This window comes from Monodelphis domestica, chromosome 5 (genome assembly GCF_027887165.1).
Source record: "Monodelphis domestica isolate mMonDom1 chromosome 5, mMonDom1.pri, whole genome shotgun sequence".
In the NCBI taxonomy this organism is placed as follows: domain Eukaryota; kingdom Metazoa; phylum Chordata; class Mammalia; order Didelphimorphia; family Didelphidae; genus Monodelphis; species Monodelphis domestica.
The window spans coordinates 11569927-11597431 of NC_077231.1; the positions used below are offsets into that span (position 1 = coordinate 11569927).

Sequence of the window (27505 nt, forward strand, 5' to 3'; positions counted from 1 at the left end):
GAAGGTACTGCCATCTCTGCTTGTCATCACAGGTCATTCACAACACTAAAGGTTATAAAATTCTGGTCCTCTGTTGGACGGCTCAAGGCACCTCTTCATGCTGAGTTCAAATCTGCCACATACCTTCTTTATGGTCCTTTAATCATCTGGTCATTTTCCTCTTCAACTTAGGCACATAGAATTGAAGAGAATGTTTAAAATGGAATCATTTGACCATCACCTTTGACATCAGCACTTCTGAGAAGTAATCCCAGCAGAGGGAAGGGGTGAGTTCAGTGTAAAGATTATAAATCTCTAAGACAAAGATCCTTGCCCTCAAGTAAATTATAATCAAAACAAGGCATATACCCAAGTTACCTTAATAGTACTTTAATAACGATAAAGACCACAGACTGTTTAGCAAAGATTATTTCTCATGTAATGAACATTATTGCAAGGATTTCTGCCCCAAGACTTTACATCCTTGAAGAACTCTGCCCCAGAAACTGCATTGATGCCAAAGAAAAGCAGTAAAAGGTATGTTTTCTTTGTTCATTTAGCCAGTGCTAAGTTAGGGGGCAACCTGGTTCCAGAGACTGAAGATCAATAAGCTCACTGTGGACTCCACTGGGCAGAGGTGAGACTGAAGGGTCTAGAAAGAAGAGAAGGTGAGGATGAATCTTCTTGTTCATCCCCTTTCATTTGGTGTTGACTGGATTTAGCCTTTGTTCTGGCCTCAGATTCTCTCATCTAACACATTAATGATCCCTCTCCTGTGAACCAGTACCCATAGCATTAATTGAAATGTTAACAGAAAAGCATCAAATACTGTCCCTTGGGCATTCTAAAAGATTCTAAAAGATACTTCCCTCAGGGATGACAGACTCATTAATTGACATGTTTAGGGTTTGATCAGACAGTTCCAAATTGTCTTGACCATAATCTAGTCAAAAGGCAAAGGCACTGGTCTGGAGGCTGTACCTTTCAGGCAGGGCTGTGCCAAGTTCAGAGCATCAAGCTCAGAACACAGATGACAGGGAAGGACCTGGAGAGGGAGCATAGAGTTGGCAGCCTGGCCAGAGCTGTGGAGATCCTCCATATTGCTCCAGCCTTCCAGGAGGTTTTGGCCTCAGAGCATAGCCTGCCCAACCCAGCTGAAGTTAATCCCATCAAAAGCCTCCAGAGGCCAGAGAAGCTCAATCTCCAACAACCCTCCCCCCACAGACTGCACCGAGAGACTGAGAGGGAAGACTGAAAGAAGACCCCAAAACCAAAAAAATGAGAGGAGCAAGAACATAGACAAATACAGGGAGCAAAGAAGGGATAGATATGAGAAAACAACAGAAAAAGAAGGAAGAAAATGCAATAGACAGCTTCTATTCAGCAAACAGAACAGAGGGGGAAGGATCAGCAAACGATAAATCAGAAATCCCAGCGAATTGAATACAGGCTTTGGAAGAACTCAAAATGCAATTCAAAACACAATTAAGAGAGGCTGAAGACAATTGGGAAAAGAACTTAAAAACTAAGATAAGTCATCTGGAAACAGAGGCACTTGTACTAAAATGAGAAAATAGTGTCTTGAAAGCCAAAATCAGATAGCTGGAAAATGAGGCAAAGGAGATGAAAGATGAGAAAAAGGAGATAAAAGACAAGGTAAAGAGGATGAAAGATGACCTCCAAAGAAAATCAGACCAGAAGGATGATGATCAAAAAGCCACGGATGAAATCCAGTCTTTAAGAACCAGAATACAACAACTAGAATTAAAGGAGCTCACAAAGCAGCAGAAAATTATAAAAACAAAACCAAAAGAATGAAAAAAATTGAGGCAAATGTGAAGCATCTCATTCACAAAACAGAGGATTTAGAAAATCATTCCAGGAGAGAAAATTTAAGAATCATTGGTCTACCAGAAGACCATGACAAAACAAAAACCCTGGACATAATACTACAGGAAATTATTCAAGAAAACTGCCCTGATATTCTAGAACAAGAGGGAAAAGTGGAGACTGAAAGAATCCACAGATCATCTCCTGTACTTAATCCCCAACTGACAACACCCAGGAATGTTATAGCCAAAATCAAGAACTATCAGGCCAAAGAAAAGATATTACAAGCTGCTAAGAATAAGTCATTCAGAAACCATGTAACCACAGTGAGGATAACGCAGGATCTGGCTGCATCCACACTGAAGGACCAAAAGGCATGGAATATGATATTCCAGAAAGCAAGGGAACTATGTCTACAACCAAGAAGCAACTACACAGCAAAACTATATTCTTACAGGGGAAAGTATGGTCATTCAACAAAATAGAAGAATTCCAGGAATTTGTAAAGAAAAGACCAGACCTGAACAGAAAATTCGTTGCACAAGCACAGAACTCAAGAGAATCATCAAAAGGTAATTTAAAAAAGAGGGGAAAAAAAAAAACTTTTTTTTAAGAGACTCAATAGGTTAAAATGTTATGTATCCCTATAACAAAGAGGTCATTGGCAACTCGTAAAAACTCTTATCATCACCTGGGCAGCTAGAAGAATTACACTTAGAGGGAAGAGTAACAACCTGTATAGAATGAAAGGGCAAGACATAAATAGATATATAGATATATGCATGCATAAGTACATATACATGTGTATACATACAACTAGAGCTAAAAAAGAGGTTAACACTAAAAGAAATGGGAAAAGAAACAAATGGGGGTAAATTTATATGTAACAATGAAGTTCATGGTGGGAGGGGGGGAGAACATCAGTACACTGGAAGGGTAAAGAGGTTGGAGATAGAAAATACTCAACTCTTACATGCACTGAAATTGACCCAAGGGGACAGCTGGGTAGCTCAGTGGATTGAGAACCAGGCCTAGAGATGGGAGGTCCTAAGTTCAAATCTGGCCTCAGACACTTCCCAGCTGTGTGAACCTGGGCAAGTCACTTAACCCCCATGGCCTGGCCCTTACTACTCTTCTGCCTTGGAGCCAATACACAGTATTGACTCCAAGACAGAAGGTAAGGGTTTTAAAAAAGAAAAAAGAAATTGACCCAAAGAGGGAAGAACAATCCAATCCATTGGGGCAGAGAATAGATTTGCACCCTAGAGTGGAGTAGAAGGGTTACAAACAGACTGGTATCAAGGGAAGCAGTACAAGGGAGGAGGGGGGTAGTTTTAGAAAGACTACAGGGAAAATAAGGGGGGGAATAAGAAGGGAGGGGAGTAAAAATGGAAGTAAAATAAGGATGGGAACTAGGGGGACTGATTAAAAACAAACATTGGGGTAGAAGGAAATAGCGGAAGAAGAAAAAGCAGGACCAGGAGTAGAAACCAAAATGCTGGGAAATACACAGTAATCATAACTCTGAATGTGAATGGAATGAACTCACCCATAAAACGCAAGCGAATAGCAGAGTGGATTAGAATCCAAAACCCTGCCATATGCTGTCTGCAAGAAACACACATGAGGAATATAGATACGCATAGGGTGAAAGTAAGAAGATAAAGCCAAATCTATTGGGCATCAACTGATAAAAAGAAGGCAGGAGTGACAATCATGATATCTGACAAAGCCAAAGTAAAAATAAATCTAGTTAAAAGAGATAGGGAAGGTAATTACATCCTGATAAAAGGCAGTATAGACAATGAGGAAATATCAGTACTCAACATGTATGCACCAAATGGCATAGCATCCAAATTTCTAAAGGAGAAACTAGTGCAGCTCAAAGATGAAATAGATTTTAAAAAAAACTATACTAGTGGGAGACCTGAACCTTCCTCTATCAGAAATAGAAAAATCCCTCAGACACTTCCCAGCTGTGTGACCCCCATTGCCTAGCCCTTACCACTCTTCTGCCTTGGAGCGAATACACAGTAATGACTCCCAAGACGGAAGGTATGGGTTTAAAAAAAAAAAGAAAGAAATAGATAAATCAAACCAAAAAATAAATAAGAAAGAGGTAAGAGAAGTCAATGAAATCTTAGAAAAATTAGAGTTAGTAGACATGTGGAGAAAAATAAATAGGGACAAAAAGGAATATACCTTCTTTTCAGCAGCACATGGTACATTCACAAAAACTGACCAAGTATTAGGGCATAAAAACATTGCAAACAAGTGCAAAAGAACAGAAATAATAAATGCAACCTTCTCAGATCTCAATGCAATGAAAATAATAATTAGTAAGGATACATAGAAAGGTAAATCAAAAATTAATTGGAAATTAAACAATACGATTCTCCAAAACCAGATAGTAGAAACAATTAATAACTTCATTGAAGAAAATGATTATGGGATGCGGCAAAAGCAGTACTCAGGGAGGAAATTTATATCCTTGAGTTCATATATTAACAAATTAAGAAGGGCAGAGGTCAATGAATTGGGCATGCAAATTAAAAAACTAGAAAATGAACAAATTTAAAATCCTCAGATGAAGACTAAATTAGAGATACTAAAAATCAAAGGAGAAATTAATAAAATTGAAAGTCAAAGAACTATTGATTTAATAAATAAGACTAGAAGCTGGTACTTTGAAAAAACAAATAAAATAGACAAAGTACTGGTCAGTCTAATTTAAAAAAAGGAAAGAGGAAAACCAAATTTACAGTATCCAAGATGAAAAGGGAGACCTCACCTCTAATGAAGAGGAAATTAAGGCAATCATTAACAACTACTATACCCAATTATATAGCAACAAATATGGCAATCTAAGTGAAATGGATGAATACTTACAAAAATATAAATTGCCTAGACTAACAGAGAAAGAAAGAAATTACCTAAACAACCCCACAAAAAAAAATTGAACAAGCCATAAAAGAACTCCCTAAGAAAAAATCCCCAGGTCCAGATGGATTCACAAATGAATTTTATCAAACATTCAAAGAACAACTAATCCCAATATTATACAAACTATTTGACAGAATAAGCAATGAAGGAGTTCTACCAAATTCATTTTATGACACAACATGGTACTGATCCCAGAGCCAGGCTGGTCAAAAATAGAGAAAGAATCCTATAGACCAATCTCCTTAATGAATATGGATGGCAAAAATCTTAAATAGGATACTAGCAAAAAGACTCCAGCAAGTCATCACAAGGGCCATCCACTATGAACAGGCAGGATTCATACGAGGAATGCAAGGATGGTTCAATATTAGGAAAACCATCTGCATAATTCACCATATTAACAAGCAAACTGACAAAAATCACATGATTATCTCAATAGATGCAGAAAAAGCATTTGATAAAATACAACACCCATTCCTATTGAAAACACAAGAAAGTATTGGAATAGAAGGGCCTTTCCTAAAAATAATAAATAGCATATATCTAAAACCATCAGCAAACATCATCTGCAATGGGGATAAACTAGAAGTCTTCCCAATAAGATCAGGAGTGAAATAAGGATGCCCATTATCACCTCTATTCTTTAAAATTGTACTAGAAACACTAGCAGTAGCAATTAGAGAAGAAAAGAAATTGAAGGGATTAAAATTGGCAATGAGGAGACCAAGCTATCACTCTTTGCAGATGATATGATGGTTTACTTAAAAATCCTAGTAGTAGTAGTCTCTCGGTAACCGAGGATGACTATTGTCTGTGTGTTTTTGTGCACAAAGACTCTTGTGCATGAAGATTTAACTGGAAAAGTCGATGCACAGAGACAGTCCCACTCTCTAGGCGTTGGAAGCCTGGGTCCAGTGGCACGAAAAGTCATTACACCTGGAGACTTCCACAGCTGCATTGGATGGCCGTGTTGTCCTTTGTGCTCCAACACGCCCCAAGAACTCCACAGTGCCTTGCTGCATCGCCATCTCAGCTGTTGAACCTTCTTGTTGGTTTCTTCCGTCTGTTCCGCCGAAGCAGTCTTCGCATGCTGGTGAGCAAAGCCCTGGTTCATCAGGGGTCGACGACCCAATGGCTACCCTCACAAGGTTTAGCCAGCCTGTCGAAGCCGTTGCCCGGGGTGTGGCCGCTGTCCCATGCTAGCAGCTACTGGGAAGGGAGCCTCAGGGTACCGGGGGCCATTCTCTCTGGCTCTGGGGTCTCTGCTCCAGACAGACTGTGGTCTCTCGGAGGGGGGGGGAGCCCCGAGGTGGGGTGACCTGCTTTTTGTACACCTGGGGAAAATTGGGGAGAGGGAGGGGGGGCTCCCAGGCCCTTCCCTGGCCTCTGGGGAAGACTCTCCCCACTGGAGGGCAAAGGGAGCTTCAGGCTTGAAAGGACCTTGGACTGGCCAGGAAAAACCCTCCCACCCACTCTGGCACCATCTTTGCCTTCACTCAATTCAAAAATTGCTTTGGCTGCCTAGAGAATCAACCAAAGAGCTAGTCCAAACAATCAACAATTTTAGCAAAGTTGCTGGATACAAAATAAACCCGCATGAGTCATCAGCATTTCTATATATCTCCAACCCATTTCAGCAGCAAGAATTAGAAAGAGAAATTCCATTTAAAATCACCCAAGACAATATAAAATACTTATATCTGCCGAGACAAATACAGGAACTACATGAACACAACTACAAAACACTCTCCACACAGTTTAAACTAAACAATTGGAAAAACATTGATTGCTCATGGGTGGGAAGAGCTAACATAATAAAAATGACAATCCTACACAAATTAATTTACTTATTTAGTGCCATGCCCATTGAACTACCAAAAAACCTTTTTACTGAATTGGAAAAAAACATAACAAAGTTCATTTGGAAGAACGAAAGATCAAGGATATCCAGGGAAATCATGAAAAAAAAATGCAAAAGAAGGAGGACTTGCAGTCCCAAATCTCAATACTATAAAGCAATGGTTATCAAAACAATTTGGTACTGGCTAAGAGATAGAAAGGAGGATCAGAAGGAGGAATAGACTTGGGGTAAATGACCTCAGCAAGACAGTCTATGATAAGCCCAAAGATCCCAGTTTTGGGGACCAAAACCCACTATTTGATAAAAAACTGCTGGGAAAAGTAGAAGGCAGTATGGGAGATTAGGTTTGTTTGGATCAACATCTCACACCCTACACCAAGATAAACTCAGAATGGGTGAATGATCTGAATATAAAGAAGGAAACTACAAGCAAATTAGGCGAACACAGAATAATATACTCAGATCTTTGGGAAAAGAAAGATTTTAAAACCAAGCAAGAGCTAGAAAAAAATCACAAAATGTAAAATCAATAATTTTGATTACATCAAATTAAAAAGTTTTTGTACAAACAAAACTAATGCATCCAAAATTATAAGGGAAGCAACAAATTGGGGATCAATCTTCATTACAAAAACCTGACAAAGGTCTAATTACTCAAATTTATAAAGAGCTAAACCAGTTGTACAAAAAATCAAGCCATTCTCCAATTGAAAAATGGGCAAGGGACATGAATAGGCTAATTTTCAGTTAAAGAAATCAAAACTATTAATAAGCACATGAAAAAGTGTTCTAAATCTCTGATAATCAGAGAAATATAAATCAAAACAACTCTGAGTTATCACCTCATACCTAGCAGATTGGCTAACATGACAGCAAAGGAAAGTAATGAATGCTGGAGTGGATGTGGCAAAGTTGGGACATTAATGCATTGCTGGTGGAGTTGTGAATTGATGAATTGATCCAATCATTCTGGAGGGCAATCTGGAACTATGCCCAAAGGGTGATAAAAGACTGTCTGCCCTTTGATCGAGCCATAGCACTGCTGGGTTTGTACCCCAAAGAGATCATAAGGAAAAAGACTTGTTCAAGAATATTCATAGCTGCACTCTTTGTGGTAGCAAAAAACTGGAAAATGAGGGGATGCCGTTCAATTGGGGAATGGCTGAACAAATTGTGGTATATTTTGTGGTAGCAAAAAACTGGAAAATGAAGGGATGTCATTCAATTGGGGAATGGCTGAACAAATTGTGGTATATGTTGGTGATGGAATACTATTGTGCTCAAAGGAATAATAAAGTGGAAGAATTCCATGGGGACTGGATCGACCTCCAAGAACTGATGCAGAGTGAGAGGAGCAGAACCAAGAGAACATTGTACACAGAGACTGATACACTGTGGTATAATCGGATGTAATGGACTTCTCCATTAGTGGCAATGCAGTGATCCTGAACAACTTGGAGGAATCTACAAAAAAAAAACCACTATCCACATTCAGAGGAAACCCTGTGGGAGTAAAAACACTGAAGAAAAACAACTACTTGATTACATGGGTGGAAGGGATATGGTTGGGGATGTAGATTCTAAATGAACATCCTGGTGCAAACAACAACATGGAAATAGGTTCTGATCAAGGACACAAGTAATACCCAATAAAATTGCGCATTGGCTGCGGGAAGGGTGGGTAGAGGGGAAGGAGGGAAATAATGTGATTATTGTAACCAAAGAATAATGTTCTAAATTGACTAAATAAACTAATTCAAATGGGGAAAAAAATTGAAAGGACTTTCAGGAAAACAATAATGATAATGTTGATGTCCCAACACCATGAGGCAGGCAGGGAAAATTCCTTCAAGCCCATATTACAGAAAGGAAAACTAAGGTCTAGAAAGCCAAGTTCTCACAATAAGCAAAAGCAGCAGTTAGTATTCAACACTTCTGTGACTCTGCCCACATGCTGCCAAATCACCAACCTCCCCATGGATTTTTGTAGACTAGGGCATGATGAGGTAAAGAGAGAAGAGCTGGATTTATTCCCATCACCCCAATTTCAAGTGTGAGTAGTGAAAAGGATAACATCTCTCTTTGCCTTCTCAGGTTTAAAATTCATGCTTCCTAAAGGCCTTGTGCTTTCTCTGTGGCAGGCCTGTCAATAAACCATTTCATCAGAGGCAAACTTGTTGGTTAAAATGCAAAGCCAGCATTGATGGGATTGTTCTGCTTACAAATAGATGCCAACTCACTCTGGATTAAAGTAGCAAACTCATCCTCCATCAGCCACTAAACTTCAGAGGGGAACTAGCCTTTCCTCTAATGGGGAGGGTCCAATAAGAGTATGGGGAAATTAAGTCACGTCCTGTACCATCAGTGACATGACTTGTCCCCAACATGGTCGTGCCAACCTGTCTTCTCCAAGAAGCCGTCACCACTGTGCCCCTTTGTCTCTTCTCATCAATAATCATTCATGCTCCTCAGGAACCCCCAACAGCCACATGGGTTAAGATCATCTTATGGCTATGCCAAATGTCCTATGGAGGCTCTAAATTCCAGAGTTTTAAGAACCCTCCCCACCTCCCCACTTTTTGTTTGGGGTAGAACAGAGAGAGCAGTCGGATGAATCATCATCTTCACTGCAGATGGAATAAGTCACCTCATCTTTTCTCCTAGCCTCTTCCCTCCTGCCATCAAAGGGACAAGAGGACCACTCACCATCCTTCTAATCATTCAGATTCACCACTGTGGGGTACTCTCAACTGCTCACTCTCTCTCAATCTACAGATGCTACCATTTTTACCTTAACACCTCTCAGGTCCAATCCTTTATCTCTACTCACAAACTCCCATCATCTTTTGCTAGGATTCTTGGAAGACCCTTCCTATTCATATTTTTGTCTCCTCTATTCTCTTCTCTGTCCAATCCACCAATCATACAACAGCTAAAGTGATTCTGCTCCAGCACAGGTCTGACCATATTTGTCCCATATTCGATAAACTTCGGTAGCTCATTGTCTTGCTTGAGAGTGTTTTATACTGAACAGAATTATAATTATAGAATTTAAGTACATAAGTTTACAATATCACTAAGTATTTCTATAGGCAAACATATATACACATGTGTGTGTACACATGCTCAGAATCTATTTTCAGATAGGGGAGAACAATTTTCCAAGTTCAGGGAGCCCTTCTCTGGGGACAGACACAGTCAATTACTTCTTTCCTTCCTAATGTCACCCAGAAGTCTCAGAGCCTCCAACACTAACCATGCTGAGAATAGGTACTTCAAAGGCAGGAGCTTCTGCTGGCCTCAGGCCCAGCCTCACTGGCTCTTGACTCTTGCTGCCTTGTACTACAGGCAAAATTCTGCTGGGAAAGACTCCTGAAGTGGTATTGGGGGACCTGGATACCAGTGCTGGCTCAGACCCACAAAGGCATTTCCTGATTCTGAGCCTCAGCTTCCCCATCAGGAAAATGGACACAATAACACAGAATGTTGGGAATGTGCTTGGTAACTCTTCAGACAGAGGAGTTATTGAGGCCCATGCCTCCACACTTCCTGTCATCTTAGAAGCATTGATTTTCAGCCCCTTCACTTCCCATGTGAGGAAATAAGGCCTAATGGGAGTGAGGGACTGGACCAGGATCACACAGTTGGTCAAGTAACAAACCTAAACCCAGGGCCCTGACTCCTAACCTAACATTCTGCCTAGCATGACCACCCAGGAAGAGAAGCCACAGCATTCCAATTGCTATTTTTACAGATCTCATTACCCATGAAAATAAAATTTTCTTGACATTTCTTAGCATCCTTTGCTTTCTCCAACATTCTGGCTAGGCACTGAAAGTATTAACACAAAGAAAACAAATCCCTTATCAAAGATAGGCACCCAAATAGAGGGAGAGAGGCAAAACCAGGAGAGGCCTGAGCCAAGGGCACATAAATTTTAGGAAGTAGAGGCCAGCCCCTTTGGGGGGGGGGGGTCGAAGTTATGGGAAAACTGAGTTCTGAGAGAGGTAAGAGACTGCCGGAGATGAGGATGGGGACAGAGAAGGGAAGGGAAGCCTACTAGAAAGATCAGGGATGATCTGAATAAAAGAATGGGCTCAGAGCAGGCAGGTTGAGCAGTGAGACAGAGGGCTGGCCTAAATGGTCTCTAGTGCCAAAGGCCCCCAAAGCTTAGGCAAAAGGCTACTCCAAAAAGAGCAACAGGATGAGTTAGAGGCAGCAAGGAGGCTCATTGTGGTTAGGGAGAAGGCAGAATCAGAATCAGGAGGCAGCATTAGAAAAGTCAGAAAGGCTTAGATGTGGGGCCCCAGGATAGCCTCTAAAAGATACACAAAAGAGCAGGGGGCAGTCTGCCCAGGAGAGGAAATTCCTTCAGGTCCCTCTACCCATGGCATCCCTAGGTGCCTCCCACCCCCCAAAAGGAAATAATCACATCACATATCCACTTTGTAGAAGTACATCTTGCACCTCGGTCACCCCATCTAACTTCAAGAACTGCTCTGCTTTCCTCAGCCTGAATATGGAATCCTGCAGCTAAAGCTAAATCTCCGGAGAATGAAGGAAAAATCCCTCACTCCTCAGTCCATACCTTCCATGTTCCAGAGTTCTCCTTGTCAGGATGTTCTCAATAGTCAGCACAAAGCCATCCACTACCTGCTATGCATTTGGTCCCACTTTGTGCCTTGGCAGCCAAAACAAGTCTGGTCCCTTTTTCTCCCAAGAGCCATTCAGATGTCAATGACCCCAATGTTCCCCAAATCCCCCAAGCAAGGATAATGGCTGAGCTCTGAGCACCCTTTTTATGCTGGATACAGTCTTGCCTCTCAGGATGAACAGACTCAGATACCTTAAGCATATGTGGACTGGGTAAGATATCAGTAGCCCTGATTTGACAAATCCTAGAATATAAGAGGTCATCTAGCCAAGCCTTGACCTCCAGCAGAGGAACCTCACTTCCTGCTGAGCTCCTCAATCTCTCTTGTGGAAAGCTGGGAAGGAATTTTTCAATTCTATTAAACTGAAATCTGCCAGTCTCAAACTTCTCCCCATGATTTCTACTCATGACCTCTACGGCCAAGCAGTGAAAATGTGATGTTTCTGCTGAAGGACAATGGCTATTCTTGAAGACGATGAATCAATCCACCCCAGGCCAAATATTTCCAAGCCCTTCAGTCAGTCTTTAAATTATATGATTTTTCTCTCACTGTCATTCGAGCCCACTACCTCTTATCCCTTTTTTTTTTTAAATGGTGCCCAAAATGGATGCTTGTACTAGAGGTAGGTCCTGACTAGGACAGAAGGTGGCAAGATCTATACATCTGGATGTGGTCTGGCCACTCAGATAGAGTGTCACCTTTGGTGGAGGGTGGCAAGACCATCAATTCCCTTGGTCTTGACAGTCAGCCTCTATTCATGTCACCAAGTGGCCTTCCCTTCCCTCAAAGCTATATCCCATTGCTAACATACATTTTTAAAATGTCATTTTAACAGATCCCTAGGAAAACTTCTTCTTCTTCTCTGGACTTCTTGGGCAGTTTTCCTAGCAGTTTCCTTCCATGCAAAGGACACTGAACTGCTCTGTTTGGGGCTCAATGGTCTCTGAGAACTCCTCCACCATAGAGATTGTGAGCTCTACTTTGTCACCAATTTTCTTAACACGTCTTCCCGGCATCTCAATAACCAAGGAATTCCTTTCTCAAAGCACAGCTTAGTTGGAGAGGAATGGGTCAGCAAGTCCTCTCTGTAAGAAATCAGATCTCCCAATGCATGTCACAACCTCAGAATTTTAGAGTTAGTAAAAGCTTTGAAGAAGCTTTAGTCCAATCTTTTCATTTTTCAGATGTGAATACTGAGAGAAGCAGTGACATATTTACCCATGATCATACAGAAGGTAGAGAAATTAGTAGCAGAACTGATTTTAGGGAGTTTGTGGGAAATCATGTTAGGGAATCATGAGAGAAGAGGAGATTTGGGTAACTAAATCTGAGACCTCTTCTCAGGTCCACTCCATTTCCTAACTACATGCTGGCTGCATATAAAAAAGTAACATCAGTCTAGTGCTATGAAGCCTTGTCCATATCTAACAAAGCTGACTCAAAGGCTCAACCTAGAACCAGTCAGATCAGGCAGCCTTGGAGCCAGGGCTCAGAGAGGGCCAGTCAGTATGTGACAGCTGTCTGGGGGCCAGCCAAGTAAGTTAAACGAGTTTCCTCCCCACATTGGCCCCATCTGCTATCTGAGGACCTTGCAGCCCAGAGTTTTTCTCTGAATGGGTTGGGAAAAGACTATCTCATCCAACTAAACCAAGTCACTTGATTCTTTCCCAGCGGGCAATGATGTTTACAGTTCTGGATTAGGGATTTGGGATCCTTCTCTCACTATTAGGGAAAATGGTAGGGGAATTCTGCTCAAGTAGTCAAGTGGATGGCATGTAAATATGATTCATGTTCATGAACCGGTTCTCCCAACTGAAAGGAAGAGAGGAGGTTTTGAGTCAATGATATGGAAGTTTATCATCTGCTTAGCTTTCAGGGGCCACAGATCAATCAACTCCCAGAACAAGGACATAATTGATGTTCCCTCGACATAAGCATCTAGCATTCAGAGTCCTTAAAAAGATGACACCATCATTAAGTCAAGTTCACCTGATATACAGGTGTGATTTTTTAAATTCCTATTTTTGGTATTACTGAAATCCCTGGGCTTTATTTACATTAAAGGACTCAAGCTAATGTTCCTTCTATCTACAAGAGAAAACAATATCAACATTCCCCCATCCAGACTCTGCTCTGCCCTAGGGGCTGGGCATCATTTACCTGAATGCCATCCAGTAGTTTGCTCAGGCACCAGTAGCTGTCAGCTTCAATGTTCCTCAGGACCTCTTCAGGCACACAGGAAACATCCACATTTTCAACTTCTTCTTCTATATGGGAGAGAGCATTGAAAAGAAAAATTAAAGAAACCACAGAGTGGGGAAACTGAGGCCAAGCTACACAACTGGCAAAGGAATAGTAACAGAGCCTTTGTCCCAAAGTTCCCCAGGTAACACTCCAAATGAATAATGGATTCCTCAACCCCATCACTTAATGGTTCTCCATTTTAATAACTAATTAGCTGCAGATAATGAATATTCTGAACCTTCTCCGATTAACTAGCATAATTAATACATAGTCAGTGATGCCTTCTCAAGCATTTCAGAACTAAAAGAAACATCATTAGTAATGAAGATGCTTATTTGGGAATATTTACTTCTGCTGGTGAGACACCGAGTCTGCTACTTAGGCAGACAGAAAACAGACAAGCAGGTCAAGTACATTCCAGAAGGAAGTGGCAATGACCCTGGGCTTTTCAAGGCCATGACAAAACTGAAAGGGCCCCTCCAAGCACCCGAGGTACCTGGTAACTAGAGGGCCATCGAAAGATGGCATGTCTGCCACCTGAGCACTAGTCTAGAGAAACTAGTGCCAGGTTGGCTGCAGGAAGAGGAATGTTCTGGCCTTACCAACCCACAAACACCCTCTAATAAGCTGAAATGGGGAGGCAATCTATGCCGGGGAAGGTGGCCTAGCCTATAAAGGGAAGGTGTGATCAGAGAGCCACCAAGTTCAGACACCAGATGCCTGAGGATGAGTTAGTGAGGACAAGGGAACTCTTTATCCTCATCTCTCCAGGGAGGATGATGAGACTCTCTTAAACCTGCTTCCCCAAGTGGTTGGGAAGGAAAACAGAAAGCACCAGAAATGGAAATAGAAGTTCTTACTATGATTAGGGTGTGGTTTTAAAGTCACAAGAGCTGAATTCATATCCAAGCCCTTTCACTCACTACTCACCAGACTGGACTCAATAAGGTTCACAGTCCCTTCTGGCTCTAAAGCTACATTGACCCTTCCTCAAGGATCCCTACAGAAAAATCTGAAGTTGCCAAGCCTGTTCTCTAGAGGACTGTGAACAAGCACCCAACAAGCTGAAAAGGTAGAAGAACTCTAAGATCACACTGGTGGGAGAAAAAGTTCCACTAGAGAACACAGAATGGAGGAAAGTCTGAATGAAAAAAGGGGAAGATCCAAATGTAGATGATGAATAACACACAACCTAAGTCTGGGTTGCTTCCTTCTGGAAGGGTGCTGACTTAATAATAAAATGTACTTAAAGTTGAAACCTAATTCACATGTCCAAGTCCAAATGCAAACAACAATCAAAATGGATGTTTTTCTGGGGCTCTTGTCATTGCACATACCACACTTGCAAATATGTCTAAATGACTGAAGAATAACTCAACATTTAAGTGAAGTGAGAAAAAGTTTGCTTATAAAGCAAAACCAAATTTGGAAAAGTTGAGCCACTGGAGCAGGAAGTGAGAGTGGTGAACTCATGGTACAGTACCTCTCTGTGTGAACCATGTCTTATTCATTCCTACTTTGCCATGGAAATATGAAGACAAGAAGAATAGACAGGGTGCCCATGGAACAGTTCACAGGGCACCTTCTACAGTAGCAGCCCTTCACAAAGATCTATAGGCAGGCAAGATAAGAATGGGCTATAAGAACTACTGCAAAATCACCAATAGGAATAATTTCCATTTCCACAATGCTTTAAAAGCCAAAGAACTTTTCTTACAAGAAGTCAAGTCAAACCAGGTCAAGAAGCATTTCTGAAATGCCTACTAGCATTTATTTGCTAGTGCTGGGAATAAAAAAAACTAAAAACAAAACAAAAGAACAAACAACAACCAAAAAAAAAAAAAACCAACAAAGCAAGTACCATGCTCCCTGGCCTCCAAGAGCTCACAGTCTAACAGGGAAGATGACAGGTAAACTGCCGCATACAAACAAGCCCTAGAAAGGATTGATGAGGGCAATCTCAGAGAGAAGGAACTAGAATAGAGAAGGCTTGGCAATGGCTTCCTGTCAAAGATGGAGCTTTATCTGAGACTAGAAAGAAGACAAAGAAGCTAAGAGGCAAAAATATGAAGGAATAGCAGCCCAGCACCACCTGAGGGACGACAGCCAGAGATGATGCCCAAAACCTCAGAACCAAGTGATGGAGTCTCTTGTTCAAGGAAAATCAAGGAGACCAAGAACTCAGGGTATTTTGTGGCAGGAGTGAAAACTGGCAAGATTGGAAGGGGGCTAGGTTATTTAGAAAGAATTTTTAAACCCAAATAGAGGGTTTTATATTTTATCCTGCAAATAATAATAGAGAGACACTGGGCTTAACTGAGTAGAGGTGCATTTTCAGCAAATCACTTTGGTGGCTAAATGGAGGATAGATTAGAGTAGGGAGGAATGAGGTATGCAGACCACCCATCCCCCTACACTCTGAGACTATTGCAAAAATTTAGGTGTGAGGTGATGAGGGTCATCGAAGAGAAGAGAATGTTTTCAAGAGATGAAGCAAAGTGAGATTGACAAGCTTTGGCACTATACTAGAGATGGGGGGAGTGAGAGGAAATGAGGAGACCAGGATGACTCATCGGTTGTGAGCTTGAAGGACTGGGAGAAGGTTTAACCAGATATAATTTCTCTCACACATGTAAGTCATGTGGTATTCCCAATAGATGTGCGGTAAAAGATATGAACAATTTTATTTAACAATTGTTAATAATCACATGAAAGAATGTTCCAAATCACTCATAATAAGAGAAATGAAAATCAAAAATCACCCTGAGGTTTCATGTTGCCTCCAGATTTGGCAAAGACGTCAAAATACTGGAATAGTCTATGTTGAAGAGGCTGTGGGAAGACGGGAGTAATGAAGTATTTGGCATGTCCATATGAATTAATACAACCATGTTGGAAACCAAGTTGGAATCATGAAAAATGTAAAAGGAGACATACACCACAAAGAGGTCTTTGGGAAAATGTCTCCATTTACACCAAAAGATTTATAGCTACACATTAATAATAGCAAAAGCCAAGCCGATGCCCCAAAGTGGAGATGGTTACAGGCACAAATGAAAATCACCATTGTGATGAACTGGGAAGATCTCCATGAACCAGTGCAAAGTGAAGTCAGCAAGGAAACCAGACCCACAATGACTGACTACAACAGGGTGAATGGAAAGAAATTCTATATCACAAACAGAATTATGGTGACAAAGCAACAAGTGACAAGCACTGCCCAAAGAAGAGGTTTTGCCACCTCCTACAATGACTTGGCCAAAATAACAGAAAGCCATCATATAATTATCTTGGTAAGTTTTGATGACTGCCTTTTTGCTTCTTATTTTAAAAGAAGTTCTTTGTTCTAAGAGATAGCTCTCTTAGAAGGAGGAGGGATACAAGATTAAATCTAAGTGAATTTCAAAGGAATGCTTTATTATTTAGAATAATAACTTTATTTTGTTTCATGCCTAAAACACTAGTTATTTCTCCTTTAACAACCGACTAGTGTGCTCAGTCCCTAGATACTTCCAGACCTAGGCAACACTGTTTTACTAATTCCTACTAACCTATACTAACTGGACCAGTATGGAACAGAATGTGGACTAGAACATGGACGAATGTGGGCCCAAACATTACATAATGGTGGTTGAAAGATGAAATGACTAAGGAAACAAAAGTTTGGGTCTCTGAGCATTTCTATTAAGTGATGTACGCCAACTGCCCAAGGAATCAGAAGTAGGACTTCCTCAGCTTAGGACTGGACCCCCAAATAAAGGGAAAGACAAACTATAACACCGAGGAGACAGACTTTTAAGAGCAATTAATGAAATGAGTCCAATTTATTAAAAGGAAACAACATAATATTAATCTGATTTCTAATTGATGGAAAGATTAAGGACTTTCCAAGTTGAAAGGAGGAGAATGAACAGGTACAATTCCCTGAATCCAGAAAAAGAGGTATTCTACTCTTCCTCAAGTATCTATAAACAATTAAAAAGACATGGAAACAATAACTAATTGACCAACATGGGGCCCGTTTTTAAATAAAATAAGAGTTGTTTGAGATGCATAATTGGGAGCAAACTCCTTGAATCAATCTTTGGGTCTGAGGGGCTTTCTGTTCAGCATAATCTAGGTCAGTAATGGTGAACCTTTCAGAACTTTCTAGAGACCATGTGCCCTCCCCCCCTTACTCCAGTCAGGGAAAGAAAAAAGGGAGAGGAGTGGTCTGAATACTCCACTTAGGGGAGGGTGTAAGTGTAGAGGGGAAGGGAGGCACAGTGGAGAGAGGGAAGAGAGCGGCTCCTCTGGAGTCCCTCTGCCTTTCTAGTAACTAATGCTGCCTGGGACAGTGCACATGCCCACAGAGAGGTCTCTGTATGGCGTCTTTGGTACACATGCCATAGGTTTACCATTATGGATCTAGATCTTTAGTCAATGGTCCCTGAACAGCAGGTAGAGGTAGTCCAGCTTCTCAGCCACACAGAGCTAGGTTCAAATAGTGCAATGAAGTTTTCTCCCAATTCCCACATTGAATAAAGTTTTCTCTGGAATTGGAAAAAGGACCATAGCAGATTTGCAAAGGGTGCTAACAGAAACCTATACAATGTTAATGAAACCAAAGGTTCACTGTCCTAAAGCATTTAGAGAAATGCAAACACATTCTCGGGTGGGGGAAGGTGGAGAGAGAGATGTGGCAGATGCTCTTAAAAGCACAAAAACCCTATAGCCATTCTTTGTGATGAGATGGTATCACTTTACCAAACAGTGGTCATCTTCAAAACTGATAGCAGGTGGTGCTATTCAACCTTCATTTTCAAAGAGAAACAATGGCATCATGGGGAGAGCCTGACTCCAGCATGATTTGATCTGAAGTGAGGCAAAAGAAAAATTTCTTTCAAAGTATTATCCCCAATCAGCTTTGGTTCCAGTCTCAGAACATTCAACATCAGTCTTCTCCTTGATCACTTTTAGCTGAATACATCTTACATTGTAATCTCTCCATTCAGTGGCTCATAGAGGTCTAAATTACTGCTTCAGGTTTTCAGTCTCTGTCTTTCATTGACGTACACTAAGAGTTTCAAACTTATTGAGCCCAAATGATACTTTGATACCTTTGTGGAAACATTCCATGAAATGAAGGAAGTTTTATTTTTTTTAACTTATTTAATTAATTAATTTAGAGTATTTTCCCATGGTTGCATGATTCATATTCTTTCCCTCCCCTCCTCACTGCCCCTCCCATAGCCAACGAGCAGTTGAACTGGGTTTTACACATATCATTAATCAAGAATTACTCCATATTATTATTTGCATTAGAGTGATCATTTAGAGTCTACATCCCCAAACATATTCCCATAGAACCATGTGATCAAGGAAATGTTTTTCTTCTGTGTTTCTGCTCCCATAGTTCTTTCTCTGGATGTGGATAAAGTATTCTTTCTCATAAGTCTTTCTGGGTTGTCCTGGATCATTGCATTGCTGCTAGTGGAGAAGTCCATTACATTCCATTGTGCCACAGTCTCCATATACAATGTCCTTCTGGTTCTGCTCCTTTCATTCTGCATCCATTCCTGGAGGTTGTTCCAGTTCACATGGAATTCTGAAGGAAGTTTTAAATCTATTTTCAGGTGGAGCCTGAAAGGTAGCCTAAATACATTAAATGGCTGAGAAAATGCCATTATTTATTATGGTAGTTAATGCCATCAGTGGATGAGCTCAATTCCTCAAACCAAGGCAGAGATTAGATCATTTTCCATTCTCTACTGAAAAGCCGTAGCCTTGGCAAAGAAAATCCATCTCTAAGGCTGAGTGTGTTTCCAGTGTTGGCCAAGTAACTTGAGGCAGGGTAGGGAATATCTGCACTGAAGTCAAGTTCCACCTTCTCCTACTTACCCTCTCTGTGATCTTTTTTTTTTTTAATATATTTTATTTGATCATTTCCAAGCATTATTCATTAAAGACATAGATCATTTTCTTTTCCTCCCCCCCACCCCCCATAGCCGACGCGTAAATCCACTGGGCATTACATGTTTTCTTGATTTGAACCCATTGCTTTGTTGATAGTATTTGCATTAGAGTGTTCATTTAGAGTCTATCCTCTGTCATGTCCCCTCAACTGCTGTATTCAGACAGTTGCTTTTCCTCGGTGTTTCTACTCCCATAGTTTATCCTTTGCTTATGAATAGTGTTTTTTTCTCCTAGATCCCTGCAGATTGTTCAGGGACATTACACCGCCACTAATGGAGAAGTCCATTACGTTCAATTATACCACAGTGTATTAGTCTCTGTGTACAATGTTCTCCTGGCTCTGCTCCTCTTGCTCTGCATCAATTCCTGGAGGTTGTTCCAGTCTCCATGGAACTACTCCACTTTATTATTCCTTTTAGCACAATAGTACTCCATCACCAACATATACCACAATTTGTTCAGCCATTCCCCAATTGATGGGCATTCCCTCGTTTTCCAGTTTTTGGCCACCGCAAAAAGCGCAGCTATGAATATTTTTATGCATGTCTTTTTCCTTATTATCTCTTTGGGGTACAGACCCAGCAATGCGATGGCTGGATCAAAGGGTAGATATTCTTTTGTCGCCCTTTGGGCATAGTTCCAAATAGCCCTCCAGAATGGTTGGATCAATTCACAACTCCACCAGAAATGCATTAATGTCCCAACTTTGCCACATCCCCTCCAGCATTCATTACTTTCCTTTGCTGTCATGTTAGCCAATCTGCTAGGTGTGAGGTGATACCTCAGAGTTGTTTTGATTTGCATCTCTCTGATTATAAGAGATTTAGAACACTTCTTCATGTGCTTATTAATAGTTTTGATTTCTTTATCTGAGAACTGCCTATCCATGTCCCTTGCCCATTTATCAATTGGAGAATGGCTTGATTTTTTGTACAGTTGATTTAGCTCTTTATAAATTTGGGTAATTAAATCTTTGTCAGAGGTTTCTATGAAGATTTTTTTCCTAGTTTGTTGTTTCCCTTCTGATTTTAGTTACATTGGTTTTGTTTTTGCAAAAGCTTTTTAATTTGATGTAGTCAAAATTATTTATTTTACATTTTGTGCCTCTTTCTAAGTCTTGCTTGGTTTTAAAGTCTTTCCCTTCACAAAGGTCTGACATGTATACTATTCTGTATTTACCCAATTTACTTATGGTTTCCTTCTTTATGTTTAAGTCACTCACCCATTTTGAATTTATCTTGGTGTAGGGTGTGAGGTGTTGATCTATTCCTAGTCTCTCCCACACTGTCTTCCAATTTTCCCAACAGTTTTTATCGAATAGTGGATTTTTGTCCCAAAAGCTGGGATCTTTGGGTTTATCGTATACTGTCTTGCTGAGGTCGCTTTCCCCCAGTCTATTCCACTGATCTTCCTTTCTGTTTCTTAGCCAGTACCAAATTCTTTTGATGACTGCTGCTTTGTAATATAGTTTAAGGTCAGGGACTGCAAGGCCCCCATCATATGTTTTTTTTCATTATTTCCCTGGATATCCTTGATCTTTTGTTCTTCCAAATGAACTTTGTTATGGTTTTTTCTAAATCAGTGAAGAAGTATTTTGGTAGTTCAATGGGTATGGCACTAAATAGATAAATAAGTTTGGGAAGGATGGTCATTTTTATTATATTGGCTCGTCCTATCCATGAGCAGTTAATGTTTTTCCAATTGCTCAAGTCTAGTTTTAGTTGTGTGGAGAGTGTTTTGTAGTTGTGTTCATATAGTTCCTGTGTTTGTCTCGGGAGGTAGATTCCTAAGTATTTTATTTGTCTAAGGTGATTTTGAATGGGATTTCTCTTTCTAGTTCTTGCTGCTGAGCTGTGTTGGAGATATATAGAAAAGCTGATGATTTCTGTGGGTTTCTTTTGTATCCTGCAACTTTGCTAAAGTTGTTGATTATTTCAATTAGCTTTTTGGTTGAATCTCTAGGATTCTTTAAGTAGACCATCATGTCATCCGCAAAGAGTGATAACTTGGTCTCCTCCTTGCCTATTTTGATGCCTTCAATTCCTTTATCTTCTCTAATTGCTACTGCTAGTGTTTCTAGTACAATGTCAAATAGTAGAGGTGATAATGGGCATCCTTGTTTCACTCCTGATCTTATTGGGAATGCATCTAGTTTATCCCCATTGCAGATGATATTAGCTGATGGTTTTAAATATATACTGTTTATTATTTTTAGGAATGACCCTTCTATTCCTATGCTTTCAAGTGTTTTTAATAGGAATGGGTGTTGTATTTTATCAACGGCTTTTTCTGATCTATTGAGATAATCATGTGGTTCTTGCTAGTTTGCTTGTTGATGTGGTCAATTATGTGGATGGTTTTCCTAATGTTGAACCAGCCCTGCATCCCTGGTATGAATCCTACTTGATCATGGTGAATGATCCTTCTGATCACTTGCTGGAGTCTTTTTGCTAGTATCCTATTTAAGATTTTTGCATCTATATTCATTAGGGAGATTGGCCTATAGTTTTCTTTCTCTGTTTTTGACCTGCCTGGTTTTGGAATCAGTACCATGTTTGTGTCGTAAAAGGAGTTTGGTAGAACTCCCTCTTTGCTTATTATGTCAAATAGTTTGTATAGTATTGGGATTAACTGTTCTCTGAATGTTTGATAGAATTCACAGGTGAATCCATCAGGCCCTGGGGATTTTTTCTTAGGAAGTTCTTTGATGGCTTGATGGATTTCAATTTCTGATATGGGATTATTTAAGAATTCTATTTCCTCTTCTGTTAGTCTAGGCAGTTTGTATTTTTGTATATATTCATCCATTTCTCCTAAATTGGTGTATTTATTGCCATATAATTGGGCAAAGTAATTTCTAATGATTGCCTTAATTTCCTCCTCATTGGAGGTGCTGTCCCCCTTTTCATCTTTAATGCTGTGAATTTGCTTTTCTTCCATCCTTTTTTTAATTAGATTGACCAGTACTTTGTCTATTTTGTTTGTTTTTTCAAAGTACCAGCTTCTTGTCTTATTTATTAAATCAATAGTTCTATCACTTTCGATTTTATTAATTTCTCCCTTAATTTTTAGGATTTCTAATTTGGTTTTCTGCTGGGGGTTTTTAATTTGATCGCTTTCGAGTTTTTTCAATTGCATTTCCAATTGATTGATCTCTGCTCTCCCTTGTTTGTTAATATAAGCTTTCAGGGATATGAATTTGCCTCTGATTACCGCTTTGGCTGCATCCCAAAAGGTTTGAAAGGATGTTTTGCCATTGTCATTTTCCTTGATGAAATTATTAATTGTTTCTATGATTTCTTCTTTAACTAAACGGTTTTGGAGTATCATATTGTTTAATTTCCAATTGGTTTTAGATTTGGTTTTCCATGTACCATTACTAATCATTATTTTTATTGCCTTGTGATCTGAGAAGGCTGCATTCATTATTTCTGCTTTTTTGCATTTGTGTGCTATGTTTCTGTGACCTAATGTATGGTCAATTTTTGTGAATGTGCCATGTGGTGCTGAGAAGAAGGTGTATTCCTTTTTATCCCTATTTATTTTTCTCCATATGTCTATTAATTCTAATTTTTCTAAGATTTCATTCACTTCTTTTACCTCTTTCTTATTTATTTTTTGATTTGATTTATCTAAATTTGATAATGGTTGGTTTAAGTCTCCCACTAGTATGGTTTTATTGTCTATTTCTTCCTTCAATTCTCCTAGTTTCTCCATTAGAAATTTGGGTGCTATATTATTTGGTGCATACATGTTGATTAATGATATTTCCTCGTTGTCTAGAGTCCCTTTTAACAAAATATAATTACCTTCCCTATCCCTTTTGATCAGGTCTATTTTTGCATTGGCTTTATCAGATATCATGATTACCACTCCTGCCTTCTTTCTATCAGTTGAGGCCCAGAAGGTCTTACTCCATCCTTTAATTCTGACCTTGTGGGTGTCAACCCGCCTCATGTGTGTTTCTTGAAGACAACATATGGTAGGGTTTTGGATTCTAATCCATTCTGCTATTCGTCTACGTTTTATGGGTGAGTTCATCCCATTCACGTTCAAAGTTATGATTGTCATTTGTGGACTCCCTGGCATTTTGATTGCCTTCCCTAATTCTAACCTTTTCTTCTTCGGCTCTACCTTTTAGTCCAGTGATTTACTTTGAATCAGTGCCCCTTGTCCCCTCCCTTGATGTTTCCCTTTTTAGTCCCTCCCTTTTTCTTCCCTCCCCCTCCCCCCTCTCTTTCCCTCCCTTTTTGTTCTCCCTCTCCCCCTCCCCCCCTTGGTTTTCCCTTCTCCTTACCCTTGTTGGGTAAGATAGAATTCAAGATCCCAATGGATCTGGATGTTTTACCCTCTCAGAGTTGATTTCCCTGAGATTGAGGTTTAAGTAACCCCCCCCCCTCTTCCTCTCCTTCTTATAGGAGTTTTCTTCCCCTCCCCTTCCCATGTGAATCTTTGTGTGAGAACCATTATTCTATTTGGTCTTTCTTTACCCCCTATTTATACATTACATTTTCCCCACATGTTAGTATACATAGATTGATATAAATGTAGTCCTTATAGAAGAGAGTTTGAGTAAAAGAAGAAGATAACATTTTTCCCCTTTCCTTAATATTTACCTTTTCAGGTATTCCTTGCTCTTTGATTTTCGGTATCAAACTTTCCACAGAGCTCTGGTCTTTTCTTTGCAAAAAGTTGGAAGTCTTCTATTTTGTTGAATGCCCATACTTTCCCTTGGAAGTATATAGTCAGTTTTGCTGGGTAGCTGATTCTTGGTTGGAGACCCAGCTCTCTTGCCTTTCTGAAGATCATGTTCCATGCCTTACGATCATTCAGAGTAGAACTTGCAAGGTCTTGTGTGACCCTGATTGGTATTCCTTTATATCTAAATTGTCTTTTTCTGGCTTCCTGTAGGATTTTTTCTTTTGTTTGATAGCTTTGGAATTTGGCAATTACATTCCTGGGAGTTGTCTTTTGGGGGTTTAGTGTAGAAGGTGTTCTGTGAGCTCTGTCAGTGGCTGTATTGCCCCCTTGTTCTAGAATCTCTGGGCAATTTTCTTTGATTATATCTTGTATCACCATGTCCAGTTTGCTGTTTATTTCTGGCTTTTCTGGGAGTCCAATTATTCTTAAATTATCTCTTCTCCCTCTATTTTCCAGATCTGTCACCTTGTCGGTGAGATATTTTATGTTCTCTTCTAATTTCTTGGTATTTTGGCTTTGCTTTATTAATTCTTGCTCTTTTACACGATCGTTGTCTTCCAGCTGCCTGATTCTGGCCTTTAAAGCCTGGTTTTCCTTTTCAGTTTGGTCACACCGGTTTTGTAGATGCGTGAATTTCTTTTGCATTATTTCCCACTTTTCCTCCCAGAAGGCTTCCATCTTTTTGGTCATTTCTGATTCAAATTCTTCATGGGTTTGTGGAGAGTTTCCATTTCCTTTGGAAGGTTTCGGAGCATGTTCTTGTGTATCGTATTCTATCTCCTCTGTATTTTGTATTTTGACTCCGTAGAATGTGTCCAAAGTCGCCCCTTTCTTCTTATTTTTCTTGGGATTTGGGGGCTTCTGTGCTTCTGTGGAGTTTGCCATCTCTGAATGGGGAGGATTAGCTTTTCTTATCTCTGACTGGTGTTCAGAGGCTTTAGCCCTGGGCAGATTGTCGGTTCTATGAGCTTTCCCTAGGTTAAATTGAGTATGCCTTCCGGCAATGACTTTCACTGGAACTGGAATGGAAGGGTCGGACCAGGGGGTCACACTCTCCCCCGGCTCTCTCTGTTTCCCTGCTGCTAAGGTGCCCTCTTGACTGGACTGGGTCAGGTTGCTTTCCAGAAGTTGCCTTCAGAATAGCGGGCCGTGAGGCTGTTTTGCCCGCCCTGAGGGTTGCTGTTGTTTCAGACGACCCTGCTCTCTGCGGGGGAAGGGGCCGCACCTTCCCGGAGCTCCAAGGGCAGTGACTTTCACTGAGACTTGGATAGCAGGATCCAGCTGGTGAGGCTGTTTTGCCCGCCCTGATGGTTGCTGTTGTTTCAGACGACCCTGCTCTCTGAGGGGGGCGGGGCTGCGGCTTCCCGGAGCCTTGGACTCTGCGCTCCTACCCCTTAGGTCCGAGTAATCTCGGGTTCTGGCTTTTGAGGGGGGCCGTACCTTTTGATCCAGGTGTAGGTCCAGGAGGAGGATTCCCAGGGTCTATGCTGTTGATCATTTTGAATTTCGGTGCCTTAGGAGCTTATAGTTTGAGATCGGTTGGGAAGGGTTTCCGGAGGTCTGAACTTTAGCTTTCTCTAAGCCGCCATCTTGACCGGAAGGCCTCTCTGTGATCTTGATGAAATCCCTTCCCCTCTCAGGGACACAGAGAGTTTGGACCCAATGGAATTTAAAGTCTCACCTGACACAGCATCAATAGTCCTGGAAACTGATGTTAGCTGACGTGGGATAGACCTTCTCTGGTAAGTGACCAGAGCAGGTCCATCAAAAGGCTCAAAAAAGGAAACAAGCCATCATCAGCACTAAAGACCCAAGAAAGGTAGGGATGCAGTACCCCAGAAAAAGCTGGGTATCAAGGCAACTTAAGCACTAACCTGGGCTCCACTATTTCCTAGCTGCAGGACAAATTAGCTCAGTTTTCTGGGTTTCGGGTTCTCCATGGAAAAAATGGAAGGAAAATTACTTTGGGTTGAGTTAAAGAGCTTTGTAAACCTCAAAGAGAGAGTGACATAATAATACTCAACCTAAGCAACCCTCCTATAAAAATCACAGCTACATTATTTATACCATACACAGCCATCAGAGAAAACTGACTGGGGAGTTTCCTATCTAAAAGGCATGGTTTAGCTACCTTCAGAAACAATTCAATATGCTACATACCAATTGGAATTAATTGGGGGGAAATATTCATCCTAATGTCTTTGAAATGAGACTGTAAGTAGGTCAGACAGCATCAATAACAAGAAGCCGAATTGGAAATGTTTTCCTTTGTCAACTTCTTTCTGAGACCTTTAAAGCAACTAGATATTGCCTCAGATTAATAAACTGCAAATCTGGAGAACAAAGTGCTCAATGGATCTGATGTTCCTATGGGGAAGTCCCAGCAATAGCATGGAGAATCTGACAGAATGGACACAAAGGGGATGGGCTGGGATCCCCAGTTAGTTGAGTTCAATTCAAGATCCTTTAGACATTAGGGTCCCCAAATGCATCATGAATTATGCATGACCAGCATCTCTCCAGGGAGCTCATTCATTATGTCCCTCCCTCCTGGCAGGTATCTTACAGACAAGGAAGCTGGGGAAATCCAGAAGAGAAGTACTCTGCCCACTACCATAGAAACAGGGAAGCCCCTTCATCCTCCTAATGCCCCAAAGCGATTATCACAGGCAGGAATGACACATCCAGGGGAAGAGAATGAGCATCTTCCATGAGAGAAAGTCCAAGACATTTTCCCAACACATCACTAATATTTCAAACCATATACAAAGGCTGTGACCACAACTCCTGGCTCTAGAACTCAAGGATATTTCCAAACTGTCTCCATCCTGACACCTGACACTACTCATCTACATTCTGGCCAAACTAGACTGCTTTCTGTTCCCTTCTATTGTTTTGCTGATACCACCCCTCCAACATCTCTGCTCAGAGCAAGCCTCAAAGCAATAGTGACAGATAGTGATAGAAAAGGTAACCATCCTAGGAAAGTTTCCTACCAAAATGATAGATGCATTATTAATATTGCATTCACCCACCCAAGGAAACTGATAAACTACAAAGGGGGCAGGGAGGGGGGTTGTCTATCTACCTAAAAGCACAGCTTATTTACCCTCAAAAAAAAAAAAAAACATAATACCTACCTCAAATCTCTAACTGAACCTCTTCTTCCAAGGATCAAATCATATTTGACCTCCTTTATGAAGCCTCCACCTCTTTCCTTCCTCAGAATTCTCAGAGCTCACTGCCTGGGCCTCTTCTTGCCAGCTCTCATTCAATTCTGACTTACTTGTGAATGTTAACCGAGGGATGGTTAAGTAAACAAATCAAAAGAACTGCC

The 27505-nt window shown here is 40.7% G+C and overlaps 1 protein-coding gene across 9 annotated transcripts in view; it reads right to left on the minus strand.

Annotated features, from left to right (window-relative positions):
* Nucleotides 1–27505, minus strand: part of TBC1D22A (TBC1 domain family member 22A) — a 387661-nt gene that overhangs the window by 179943 nt on the left and 180213 nt on the right. For all 9 annotated transcript variants that reach the window (XM_056797602.1, XM_016425535.2, XM_007502511.2 and 6 more), the window contains exon 9: nt 13429–13535. In XM_056797602.1, coding sequence (XP_056653580.1) covers nt 13429–13535 — 107 coding nt within the window. The remainder of the gene's footprint in view (nt 1–13428; nt 13536–27505) is intronic.